Source organism: Ambystoma mexicanum, chromosome 4p (assembly GCF_040938575.1).
Source record: "Ambystoma mexicanum isolate Mex_15411 chromosome 4p, UKY_AmexF1_1, whole genome shotgun sequence".
In the NCBI taxonomy this organism is placed as follows: Eukaryota; Metazoa; Chordata; class Amphibia; order Caudata; family Ambystomatidae; genus Ambystoma; species Ambystoma mexicanum.
In genome coordinates, this window is record NC_090927.1 from 198,837,277 (window position 1) to 198,851,312 (window position 14,036).

Sequence of the window (14,036 nt, forward strand, 5' to 3'; positions counted from 1 at the left end):
TGCGCCTCTTGCCTATGAACTTCTGCTCCTGTATAACACAATCTATGTATCTTACTGTATATATTCTGCAGATTTAATGTAATGTGTATTTTACTGTATATACTTATGTATGTAAATATCCCTGTAAAACTCACATCAGTATGTCATTTCCCTTCTATGATCATGTATTATTTTACTGCTCCTTTTTACTCCCTCCATGTAAACCAAACTTGTTAGCGCCCAGGTGCCTGAGGGCCAGAGCGCTTTATAAATAAATAAACAATACAATACAACAATAATGTGGTCCTTTTGTTCTCAATCTAAACTGTTGGCTTTGGAGCCTAGGGTTTGACCTTGCTTCCAAACTTTGCAGCATACGGCTGTCGCGTTCTGTAAACCCTATGCTTGTATTTCAGAATGTACCATACATATATTATGGGGATTAAGGCAATCAGCAAAACGAATTGAATTTTTTTCAAAACGATTTCCCAGAATGCCTGGCACACCGCTTCCTCCTTAACCTTGCAGATCAAGGGTGGGTGAAATAAAAAGAACATTTGTGCTGATACCTGAGGCGTACAATCAATATTCTCTCTTAAAAGTTCAATTTTGTTTATTCCAACATTAGGCACAGTCTCTGGCATCTAAACTCTGGCCCTTAATCCAAACAACCTGCTTTAATATATATTGGGTGCATGGTTGAATGCACAGATCCTACCTTTTATTGTGCCTGTGCACTTGCACAGCTGAACCCAAATACACAAAATGATATGAAACAATGTTTTCTCTGTGCTTCCCTGTGCATTGGGAGTTTTGATACAGGCCCCTAAGTAAGGGACCTCTCAGAGGCTGTGTATGGTTCAGATTCAGTGGCTGCATGAAGTTGCATCAAGGCCTGTTTTCTTGGGCCATTTGTGTACCTGGGAGGGAACCCGAGGGACATAAGGATTATTGCACCATGTTTCCTTTGAATACGTGTTTTCTGGGTAGGGCATGTTTGCTTGGGGTTTTTAACAGAAAACAGGAAGTTGTGGATAGTGAGAGCTTCTCACTTCACTAAAGTCTAAATACAGCGATCTAAAGCCAGTTCTGCAGAACGCTGTGTCATACTGGTATGAGCATCACCTGGTGCGCCGAGGACAGGTTTTCCTAATTTTCCAGTCAGCAATCGCACCTCAGTAGTTTAGGTGCATTACCCTTATTTAACGAGGGATGGTTCTCACACTGTAGAATTGGGTAGAATTGGGGAGGTCGTAACCATATTGTGGCATTGCTTTAGATTGGGGATTGTATGAGCGGCATGAGGCGTGTGGTGGCACCATGGTTGTGGTGAATTGTGGCAATTTTTAAGTCATAGCTGAAACTGCAGGCTTGTGGACATCACCCTTTCCCAGCACCTTACCCGCATGACTAGACAACACATACAAGCATTGTAAATCCTGGCCCCTAATCCCGTGAGAGATCTCTACATAGACAGACCAAGATGCGGGGTTCATGCATGCCTAGATTAAATGCTTCTGTCTGAACATGGATTCATCACATTCTCATGCTGTCTCGACTAAGGGCTTGGTGATGCAGCTGCCCTTTGATATCAGCTGTGATTCAAAAATGCTGCACAGTCCATCATTACATTCGACTCAAGTGCATCCTAGCCTGTTGACCCATGCACAATCATTTATCTTTAACTGCTATTTTACAATATAACAATGGGGTAGGAATTACAGAGAGTGAGGAGGGAAAGAAATAAGGAGGAATGGTACAATAGACAAAATCAAGGAGGGTAGAAGGATGGGGGAAAGTTAAGAGGAAAGATGGTAGGGGGACAGGAAGGAAAAATGTGAGAGAGGAAGGAAAGGAAAGATGCCCATGAAAGAAAGGGGAGAGAATGGAAGGGGAAGCAAGAAAAAAAAAGGAACAAAAGAAAAAAGAAAGAAGAAAATCAATAGGAAGGAAGGGAGCGAGGGATAAGGGAGTGATTGATGATGGGAGGGAAGAAGGAATGAACTGCCTGCTCCTCCTAGATTACTCCAGTAATATAAACCAGCAGGTTCAGCGCCTGCTGTCGCTGCTGCGATATATGCATGATCTGCAGGTAGAAGGTTCAAAGCCTGGCAAGGCAAACTCAGCCTTTCATTAATCAGAGGTTGATAAATGAGTACCAACTACTTCGATTGGGAATGATTGTATGTAAATATGTGCTATGTACAGTGCTTTGGCAAACGCACTATTTAAATAACAAATCATTATCAAATGCCGGAGCCATGGAAAAGGAATGTTATTACTCATTTTCTCAAGTGTTTACACAAAACATTAAATGCAGCAAACACCATTAATTCTCCATAGGTAGCATTTTCTGTAGTTGCGAATTGACATGATTCACGGATGAGGGTTTGAGGGCCACTTTTTTGAGGTGTCCGGGCCCCTTTCTTGTCCCAGTCCAACCCTGAGTGTAAAGGACAGAATAAGAGATTATGACACAGGATGGTGGACTCCTTAGTTTAAAAGGACATTCTGACAGACCCCTTTAGTATTTTAGTTGAGGCAGAAAAAACCCTCTTAGCGAAAGGGAAAGTTATGTTTTCTATTTATTTTCTCAGCTAATAAAAGTCTATAGCAATCACTATGCCATATGTGCGTCAGTCTCCTACTTCTGCACCCTTACAATTATCACATATATTGATAATACATCTTTTTATTCTATTGTGTACAGTTGCAGCACAAAACCACAAAAAACTATTTCCTCTGTATACCTAGTTGTCAGCAAAGAACACTTGATTAAGAACCTCATTGCTTACGATTGTCTGGCTTGCTCGATGGGATCAAAGTTGTCCAGATAGTTGAACCTCATTGTGTCAGTCGGGTGCTTATCAGAGGATCGCCACGGCGGTAACTCTCTCTTCCCAATGCCGTTTGTTTTCCTTGACATGGATGGTGAAAGAGGAATGGATGACAGGCACTTCCTCGCTTCTGTGGTATCCCTTGCGATTGGTTGTACATCTACCACCTCAAAGTCATCTTTTGGAGGAGTCTGGAATAACCCAAATGATTCAGATATCATGTTCAGAAAAGCATCACAAATCTGTACAGCAAGGTCCATGTTGGACAATCTAGAAGCAGGCTATTACGTTGAAAATACCTTTAGTTTATTCAAATGGCACGGTTTTTAGAGTTAACTTTGTTATTTCAGTGGTAAAATGGGATAACAAAACAAAAGATTTAGTTTGACTATTTTATGAATCTTAGGATGTCGTCCCTTCTCCGCTAGGGTGGAGCCCCTTCCCATAAAGCCAGGGAGGTGAGGCTGTATCCTGATATCCTGGGGATGGTACTCGGCGGAAGGATCTCATGGGAAGGAATCTATGGAACTAGAAACGACTTTCGGGAGAGAATGCAGTAATGGCATACCTCACCCAAACCCCCACTCAACCTCCCTTCCTCTTACTTTCCCACCTAAACCCAATACTCCCTTAAGGTTGGTAGGGTGGAGAAGGTCCTCTCATCTGGAAATACCTAGGTGAAGTCTCCTCTCACAACACTGAGACGAAGAAGAACTTTATTGATGTCATCCCTTTCTCCATCCCCTCCCCCTACACTCGCCTTCCCTCCCCCACTCCCCCTACGCTCCCCCCATGACCTCAAATGCTAGAACAAAGTAAAGATCCTACCTGACCTTGCCGAAGCCCTACTTCTTAGATCCCCTACAACGCCCCCTCCAGACAGATCCTTAACCATCGACTCCTTCGAGCTTGGCTCAATGAATCACTAATTCCTCTGACCCCCTAACACCCTGCTTCCTCACGCAATGGACCATTCACCAAATGGTTCACGCCCGAACTTAGGAATGCCAAAAAAACAAAATAAATCTCTGCAATGCAAATGGCGAGCAGCAAGAAACGATCTCAGCAGATCCACTTTCGCCTTGCACCACTGCAACTACAAAGCTGAAATCTGGAAAGCCAAAAAAGCCTATTACAACGATCGGATTCTCATCTGTGGAAACCGTAGCAAAGAACTCCATAGAAACATATCTGAATTCATCAAACCCACTTGCACCTCTACCCAATCTGCCCATCGCATGCGACTCCCTCTCCCTACACTTTTACACCACCACTCTTGATAGGACAACTTCCCTTAACAACAAACCGTCCCTCCTCCCCCGTCCCAAAAACCCCACTACCCAACCCCGCCCCAACCCCCAATTCACTCACCTTCAACTCATTCAGACCCATCTCCAGAGACAAGTTTCTCGACCTACATTCTACTAGCAAACCGCCTGGCTCCCCCCTTGACCCCTGCCCTGCCTCAGTTCTAAAGGAAATATTCTCATCCACCTGCGCAGGAGAACACACAAGTACCATACTAAATGATTCCCTCAATTCTGGCATCTTCCTTGATGGCTTCAAAACTGTACATGTCAAGCCTCTTCTTAAAAAACCATCCCTCGACCCCCAAATCTACAGACCCATCTTGAACAGCAGATTCCTTGCAATACTCATCGCCCGGAACAGCATACTCTCAACTAAACGCCTCTGTTGAATCCAACAACCTCCTTGACCCTGCACAATCAGGTTCCAGACCACGACATGGAACTGAAACCACTCTAACCTCAATCTGGGATGATCTCATGATCACTGCCGACTCTAATTCTCCTCGACCTCTCTGCAGCCTTTGACACGATGAACCACTCAATCCTCCTGGACCGTCTCCACTCCCTTGCAATCTGTGGCACCGCTCAAGTGGATCGCCTCCTTTATCAGCAACAGGAAACAAATAACCCTCCTCTCCCCTTTTGTCTCAGCTGCTTGCTTGGTTAATACTGGAGTAGCGCAAGGCGCATGCCTATCTGCTCTCCTATTCACCCTCTATATGTCCACCCTTCCTGGGATCATCCGCTTGCACAATATCTTGTGCTACAACTACGCTGACGATACCCAAATCATCCTTAAAATTCACATCTCAGACTCCAACCCGCAGCCTGACCTCAAAGCCTGTCTCCTAGATATTGACCGATGGATGACAATAAACCACCTCCTCTTAGACCCCACTAAAACTGAAATCATGGTGTGTGGCAACACATCGCTTCTACCTCGCCCACTCCTTTGGCCCCCTTCCCTGGGCCAATCCCCTTTTCCCCCTCCGACACAGTAAACAACCTAGGCTGCACTATGGGCTCTGGCCTAACCCTCTCTCGACAGATCAGCAATGTGTCTAAATGTTGCCACTACCACCTCAAACTCCTCAGACGCATTTTTCCCTACCTCTCCTACCCAAACAGACTTGCCGCTGTTATGTCTATTGTAATGTCGAGACTGGATTATGCCAACTCCCTATACGTAGGAGTCCCGGCATACCACCTTAATAAACTTCAAAGAGTGCAAAACGCTGCTGCTAAACTGCTCCTCGCCCTGGGTCCAAGAGACCACACCTCTCCAGTTCTCTTCAAACCCTCAACTGGCTCCCAGTCGGACGAAGGGCCACCTTCAAGACCCTGTGCATCACTCACCGTGCAGTGCACAAGACCGGCCCATTATACCTGCAAAATAAATTAAAACCTTACCTCATACCCTGCACCCTAAGATCAAGCACTGCCCTCCTTTTAATAATCCTAACCATAACTCTGTCAGGATCGGAGGATCTGCTTTCTCAGCCTTGGCCCCGACTCTGTGGAACTTGCTTCCACCACACATTCGCCACACCCAAGACTATATGACATTCCACAAAGTACTTAAAACGTGGCTCTTTCCATAACACCAACCTCAACTTTAAAGATGCGACTGGGTGAACTGCGCATGTGCGCCCGACGTATGCCGAGCTAATCGCACTGGCTCCCGGCGGCCGCTACATATATCCTGATATATCTTCCCCTGCCGCTGAATAAAGGCAGCCCAGCGGCGCATGGGTGGTGGCGGACGTGGCGGGGTAGCAGTCGCTGCATCCCTGAAGTGAATCGGAGCCGGGGACACGAGGATCGGCCTGAAACTGCAGGCGGGTGATTACCGGCCATTGTGGAGTGCGTGGCGCACCCGCCCGCCCCTCCCCCCTCCGCGGCACGGTGAACGCTGGGGATCGGGGAAAAAAGGAGACGAGCTGCAAACACACTGGCGGGCCGACTACAAGACCCGGCAGTGACTTGCTGGCACAGCCGGAGAACCAATTGCGGTCCCCTGCACTCGCACGACACTGGAGAAATCTGCAGAGGGCGAGACTCGAGGCGGCCGCGACCGCCGCCATTCGCAATGCCACCCTCCTCGGCCCTGACAGTGCTGCAATAAGCGGGGCCCTGAAGCAACGAAAGATGGAGGGTGAAACAACACATCATACCTCCTCTCAGACGCCATCCTGCATATTTGCCCGTGGCCCGGGCCCAAACTATCTGCCTTCCCCCCTGGAAATCTCCCCCCCCCATCAGCGAGACTGCAACGCTCGGGGTTGAGCAGTAGCACAACAAGGAGAACCGCGTGCAGTGCTCCCCTGCTGGTGGAAGATATGCCGCAAACGGACCCTACAATAATAAGGTACGTGTGTGAGTGTGAGGTGGGGGATTCTTGCCCTATACCTCCCCCCCAAGGCCCCTCATACAACTGGACAGCGGCAAAGCCCACGAAGCCCACTGTATACACAGGGGATGGACATAGAACAGTAATACGATCCTCCCCATGTGGCATACGCGCAGTGGAGCGGAACTGAAACGTGGTGGCGCGAGGAACCTCTCCTCACAAGCAACAGAACCACCCCCTGTCCACGGTGGTCCCCCAGACTCTCTTCTCCTCTGCGGGCAGAACCCCCCACGGGGCACCACTACCACAGAGGCGGGTTCTTCCCTGCCCACGCTGCACCCTACCCCCACACGTCCGGCGGCCCTCGAGGAGAGGCCCATACCCATAGAGCCTGCGCTCCTCTGTCTTTGGCGCTGCCCCCGCATGGACACACGACAGGCACCCTGTGCGGCTTCTACACAGTCATCCGACCTACACAAGATTTCACCTAATCCCACATTCACCTACCTGGGGTGACTACGTGAAGCACCCGAACCTCCCGCCACACCTGGGGGACCAATCGCGACATGGGAAAAGAAAAATCCAAACGGCAAACTCTACAAAGTAAAATGGACCTCTACACAATGGGGGCTTCTGCCCATCGAGGGACCCAATCTCCAGAAAAGGAAGGGGCCAGAGAAGAGCCCCACGACCCCCCAGTCTCTTTAACAGACCTCATGAAAGCGATTGGGGACTCAAGGAAATTAGGGAACTTAAAATAGGAGGCCTATCCACTGAGGTGTCCCTCATACGCCAGGATCTACGCAACCTCTCGGCTAGGGTCGGTGAGGTGGAACAGAGGGTGTCCACCACGGAAGACACTGTCCACCGGCTGGAACAACAACTCACCATAATCTCCCGAAATGTCGCCCAATTGTAATATCGCGCTGAGGATAGCGAGGGGAGAGTGCGAGGCAACAACCTTAGGATCCTTGGGATAACGGAGAAAGAGGAAGGCCCCAGCGCTGAACTCTTCCTTAAAGATTGGCTTGCTCATGTCTTTGCTCTCAAAAAACTATCCAAATTCTTCTCCATGGAAAGGGCACATAGGGTACCCACAGGCCAACCCACCCCAGGTGCCCCGCCTAGAACAATAATTGCATGACTATGGCGACCACGATGAGATCCTACAAATGTCGAGGGCCTCTGGCCCTATCACATACAATGGATACAGGATTGGGTTCTACCCTGATTACACCAAGGACGTCAAAAAGGCCCGCCAGTCGTTTGACTCTGTCAAGAGGAAGCTTCAATCGTTATCTGTCAAATATGCCCTGTTCTTCCCGGCACTGCTTAAAGTCCACTACGAGGGCACCACGCACCTATTCTACAACCCCAAAGATGCATGGGACTGGCTCAAAACACAAGTCCTCATGGACCCCAGAGCACGGTGCAGATCGTCTGACCCGCCTACACAGAAACCCTGGTCCGGGAGGCCCTCACCACCTCGATCTCTGACCAACACAGATGGTGACACTAAGCAACACCTCGCAACGAGCCTCACGGAAAAGGGATAGGTCTCCCGCAAAGTGGGGGTCGATCTCCAGTACAGTAGCACGAGAACGTCCACTTAGAGGCTGCTGCCCCTCAGGCGGCACGGGCGTTACCCCAGTCCGGGTCATCCCGAGGGAGCTTACCAAGTTATAAGTTTAATGTTTGGGTGACAGGTGCTCCAAGTTGGGGGGGAAGTACAGGGTGGGGGGAGTTTTAGGAATGTAAGGAAACAGAATCACGGGACAAGAAGGCACGATACGGATAACCGCTGGCAAGGAAATCAAGCACTATCTAGGGGCAGGACCGTTGACACAAGTATCATCCACTCAGCAGGCACACCACTACGAGGCGACCCCTGGACGTATCCCCCGAAAGAACATTGCTGCACACCTCTGGAAAATACGCAACTGCCACTGATCCTTCCTGATGCCCTGACAAGAGACTCACGCAGATAGAATGAACTCCAACAAGGTAACCATACTCTCCTGGAACGTTAACGGCCTCGGCTCCAGCATAAAGCGAAGATTGGTGCTACAGTACCTTAACCGGTACTCGCCAGACATTGCCCTCCTAAATGAAACACATTTGATAGGCACGAGCACCAACTTTTTCAAAAGATCCAACTACCCGCACACCTACTATGCCGGATTCACGAAAGGTGCCAGGGGCACGATGATACTTGTCCACAAGCGAGTCTCCCTGCAGGTTAGGAAGGTCAAAACTGACCCCCGAAGCCTTTACGTAATGATACTCGCTGATATCTGGGGCGAGAAATGGGGCCTCGCAGCAATCTATGCCCCCCCCCCACACGCTTACGAAAGAGCTTCCCTCCGAACTACGGAGCTTGCTCCTGGAAGAAGAGGCCGATATATGGGTGATTGGGGGGGACTTCAATGAAGTGATGGACACTGCAGTCGATAGGTCTCATAGGAGATCTGGAAACTGCCCCACCTCCACACCACTCGCCATGTTCACCGAAGCCCTGGGATTGACGGACAGATGGCGCTCACTTCATAACGACGAGGCTGGCTTTTTTGCTCTCCTGGATAGATTATGCCTTCATCCCCCGCAGCATAAATCACAGACTCCTTGACGCTGAAGTCCTTGCAAGGGGAATTTCGGACCATTCTCCACTTCTTCTAACAAGAAGAATTCCTGCCGATGCCCGGATCGTAACTGGCGCCTGAATACATACCATCTACGTCTCCCTGAAATTGCGGAGGAACTGGAAAAAAAGACAACGGAATATTTTGAAATCAATGAAGGCTCAGTGGGCTGCCCAATCCCGATCTGGGAGGCATACAAGACTGTCCTCCGGGGGGAAGCAATCTCAGAGGTTTCCGCCCACCAACAACGAGAAGTCCAAAGGATCAGAGAAGCAGAAGCACGAGTCTTGGAGTGTGAACGGCAAATCCTAGAACACAGCCACCAAGAGGCAAAAGAGGCTCTGTTCACGGCACAAGACGCCCTTAGCAACCTGTCTCTAGATAATGCACGAACAGCCCATCAACTAGTCCGGAGCCAAATTTATGAACGGGGCGACAAAGCAAATAAGACCCTGGCCTGGTTGGAGAGACGCGAACAAAGCAGGGGACATGTACGGGCCATTAAATCTCCGGATGGAACATTGCTGACAGATGACTCTGACATTGTGGAAACATTCGCCGCCTACTACAAGAACCTTTATACCCCACCCACCGGGAGCTCGCCATCCGAACCCTCATGCTACCTCGACCGGATTGAGATCCCGAAACTCTCACAGCGCCAATCAGAGCTCCTGAACGCTGAAATCACTGATACTGAGGTGCAAGAGGCGCTGGCACATCTCCAATCCGGGAAAACTCCGGGTCCCAACGGGTTCCCTACAGAGACATGGAAATGCCTCGGAGGTACACTATCTACCCACATGCACCGCATGTTCCTGCGCAGCAAAGAATTAGGAGCACTCCCCCCGGACCTCAGAAAGTCATGCATAGTAGTCATACATAAGCCTGGGAAACCCCCAGAGGAATGTGCCTCCTATCGTACCATATCCCTGATCAACGGCGAAGCCAAGGTCCTCGCCAGAACACTTGCTAACAGACTACTGCAGGTGATAAAGACCCTCGTCCACCCAGACCAATGTGGATTCATGCCCAATAGATCCACTCACATGAACCTAAGCAGAGTCCAACTGGCGCTGAGTAGAGCCAAAGAAATACCAGCCCCACTAGCCCTCCTGGCGGTGGACTTTGAAAAGGCATTCGAATCTGTGGGGTGGGATGCTTTGTGGGCAATCATGGCTCGGATGAACCTGGGGCAAACATTTATATCATGGGTTAAACTTCTCTATGCATCCCCGGAGGCCACGGTAAGGGTGAACGGCAGGTCCTCTAAATCATTTCCCTTGGGTCGAGGTACGAGGCAGGGATGCCCGCTGTCCCCACTTCTCTTCCTCCTGGCCATCGAACCACTCGCAATTGAGCTTAGAGCTAACACCAACTGGACCGGTTTCGTTTGGCCTGGCGGGGGAGAGGACCGCCTATTGCTCTACGTGGATGACCTCCTCATATACCTCAGTAACCCGAGCATGTCATGCCCGGCTGTCTCCCTCATTCATAGGGAGTATCAGAACTTTGCGGGCCTAAAGGTCAATGAAGCCAAAACCATTTACTTCCCGATCCAGGGTGGCGACTCTGCGATCCCTGAGACCTGCCCATACCATGTCTCTATTAGGGAATTTAAATACCTGGGCATATGGCCGATCCGACACTCGAAGGTGTTCCTCCAACTTAACCTACAACCAATAATTGAGCGGTTCAATAGAGATACCTCCCACTGGCAATCACCCCCCCTATCGCTAATGGGTAGAGCTGCACTATTCAAGAAGATGACCCTCCCCAGACTGTTGTACACTCTCCAAAATGCCCCATTTCCCATCCCCCGAGAAACCTTCGCACTTATTGACATAAACCTTTGCACGCTGTTATGGGGTGGGAAACAATCCAGGATTGCCCTTGACACGCTCCAGAGATCAGTATGGGAGGGTGGCATCGGTTTACCCTGCATAAGCACCTATTACCTTGCGAAACAGATCGGGATAGTAAACGACTGGATACACGCAGACCCCACACTAACACACATCCCTATTGAGCTAGAGAGCATGGCCCCGTTAACCCCACTGCAGATCCTGTACGCCACTCACAACCAGCTCCCGACGTTGCCCAAAATGACGCACCATATCCGTCGTGCCTGGTGGGATGCACACAAACTAATCGACTAGAAAGGAAAGCCAACACTATCTCAACCCATAAGACACAACGCGCTCCTGCCGGAAATAGTAAAAATGGGCTCTTTCGGTCACTGGCGCATAAAAGGGATACATACACTAGCACATGTGATACAAGGGGGTTACCTCCTGGACTTTGAGACCATGCAAGAACAATTTGACCTGGCACCCATGGACCGGTTCTGACATGCGCAGCTGGCCCACGCCATCCGCACCCAATTCCCTGACACAACAAACATACCCCCTGCTCTCCCATTGAGACTAATATCCTCCCGCAACGCATCTCCTCTAAGGTCACCTCCACTCCCTATCAGGCCCTTAACTCCTTCGGGGCTACACAGCTTGATGGGCTCAAAGCAAAGTGAGAAAGAGATGTGGGTCAACTGGAACCAGAAGACTGGGTTGATGCATTAATGTCCCCTGGAGAAATTGTTATAGAATCTAAACTCTAATACAATTGAGAATCCTTCACCGCTCATACTACTCACTCACTGCAATGGCCGGATGGGGGGGACTAGAAGACAGGACATGCATTAGATGCAAAACAGAGCCGGCCACCTTCTACCATATGATATGGGACTACCGGGTGTTACAGGTCTTCTGGGTGAACTGTATTAACACAATCTCTTCTGCGCCGGCGACGCCAATCCCTAGGGATCCCAAAAATTGTACTTTTAGGCATCTGGGGTGAAGTAGACCTGTCAAAATATGAAAAGAAATTTCTGGCGATTGCGTTGGGGGCAGGCAAAAGACTTATTGCAGCTAAATGGGGCTCTGCCGACCCACTGTGCCTGAACCGCTGGAGTAATGAGCTGGACCGATGCGCAGCCTCAGAACGCCGGATCTATAACGCACAGGGCTGCTCCCGCAAATTTGCAAAAATATGGGGCAAATGGATTGCTGGTCACTGAAATCCGCTGGTGGATGTAGATCAGTACCACTGCTAGTATCGGTTACCTGCCCTGTCTCATAACTGTCTTACGGTCCAAGGCCTCGCGGGGCCCCTCTCGCTTTTAATACTGCCATGCTGTCTTCACCTGATGTATGCCTACGATTCATGTTTGTTTTTACGTTTTGTTGTTTAATCTCAATAAACAGAGTTATAAAAAAAAAAAAGATGCGACTGAACTTCCAACAACCCAACAAATAAATCCACAATGGGACTCCCAACCATACCACCAATGAATTCGCCCATTGATCTGCTATAGACAACCGTATCCCTGAATACTGAATAATGATCTCCTTCGATCATAACTCCTCCAATTCCCATGAGGCCGCTATGCCTCCCAGCCTGTAAAACACCCCTGTGATGTTGTTGTGCCCCTTTGTGCCCCCTGTGTCACTGTGTACACCTGCCCTCCTGTTCCCATGATGTTGCTGTTGCTATGTATACCTCTATATCGCCCACCCCTATCGCCCCCGTGATCTTGCTGTATGCCCCACTGTGCCCATGTGTCGCTGTGTACCCTGCCTTTTGTTCCCCATGATGTTGCTATGCATCCCTCTGCTGCCCCCGCCCTGTTGTGTAAGCCCAGCCCTTTGTCGCTGTGTGCCCCTTTGTGCCTGTGTGTCGCTGTGTACCCTCCCCTCCTGTTCCCCTCATGTCACTATGTCTCCCTCTGTACTGCCCTACCCTCTAGTCCCCGTGATATAGCTGTGTGCCCACCGTGCCTGTATGTCTCTGTGTACCCTGCCTTCTTGTTCCCCATGATGTAGCAATATATCCCTCTGCCCCCCCGCCCTGTCGCTGTAAGCCCAACCCTCTGTCATTGTGTACCCCTTTGTGCCTGTGTGTCGCTGTGTACCCCTGCCCTCCTGTTCACTTGTCTGTTCTCAGGCGCTTTAAGGATAAACTATCATATTTTATCATATACGCTCACTCTCTACTATACACCATCACTCAACTAGAGTACAGCTATACCCCTCGATAAATTGGGCCTAGCTGTTCACATACGAACACTACCTCATGAACACCTCATCACTAATAAAATGCAGCTATATCCCATGACAAACCGGCCTAGCTGCTCACATAAGAGTCCTACAGGCCTAACGCAGCCAGAACCCAGTCCGGGTATCCACACCCCAGACGGCACGCATTCATCTGATATCTCCACCACCACACCTAACGCTAGGATACAGCTACCATCAGGCAATTACATCAGCTGCACACATAATTGGTGCTCCCATGCACCCTACAACACTTTCTCTCTCTACTGACCTGGACTGCGGTCCCCGAGGGCGTTCAACCTACCAGCGCTTTGAGATCATACCAATGATATATAGAGCGCTATTTAAATGCCAAATAACATAACATACCATAACATAACATATCAGAGCAGTCCGTTCAGTACTGTGACGAGGGGGAAGTGTGAAGACACAGACAGCCCCTATGAGAACCATCCTGAGCGGTCTAGTGTTTGCCCACTTCATGTTGGCCAAAGCCAATTTAAAACCGAAAAGGGAATTACTCAATTGTCGAGCCCTCCCTGAGGAGCCACGAGAGCCAGCACGGCCGAGAGAAGAGAAAGAAGGCAGACCAGGACGCTGAGGTGGGAGCAAGCCAGTTGCAAAGCAGGAACAGTTTGGACGGACGCCTCAACAAGCCGAGAAGAGGAAGCACCTGGCATCCCTGAAGTCTGGCAAGTGTGGGAAGCAGAAGCCATGCTAGCCGGAGGAAAGTTTCCCCTGCAGAGCCGCTGCTGACCAAAGGGGGATGCAGAGAGACAGTGAAGACCCACAGCAGATTGCAGGCGTCCAAA

The 14,036-nt window shown here is 49.7% G+C and overlaps 1 protein-coding gene across 1 annotated transcript in view; it reads right to left on the reverse strand.

The window, feature by feature from the left end:
• FBXO16 (F-box protein 16) overlaps nt 1–14,036 on the reverse strand; it is a 621,955-nt gene that overhangs the window by 228,845 nt on the left and 379,074 nt on the right. Inside the window, exon 6 of the mRNA XM_069605696.1 lies at nt 2,775–3,007. Coding sequence (XP_069461797.1) covers nt 2,775–3,007 — 233 coding nt within the window. The remainder of the gene's footprint in view (nt 1–2,774; nt 3,008–14,036) is intronic.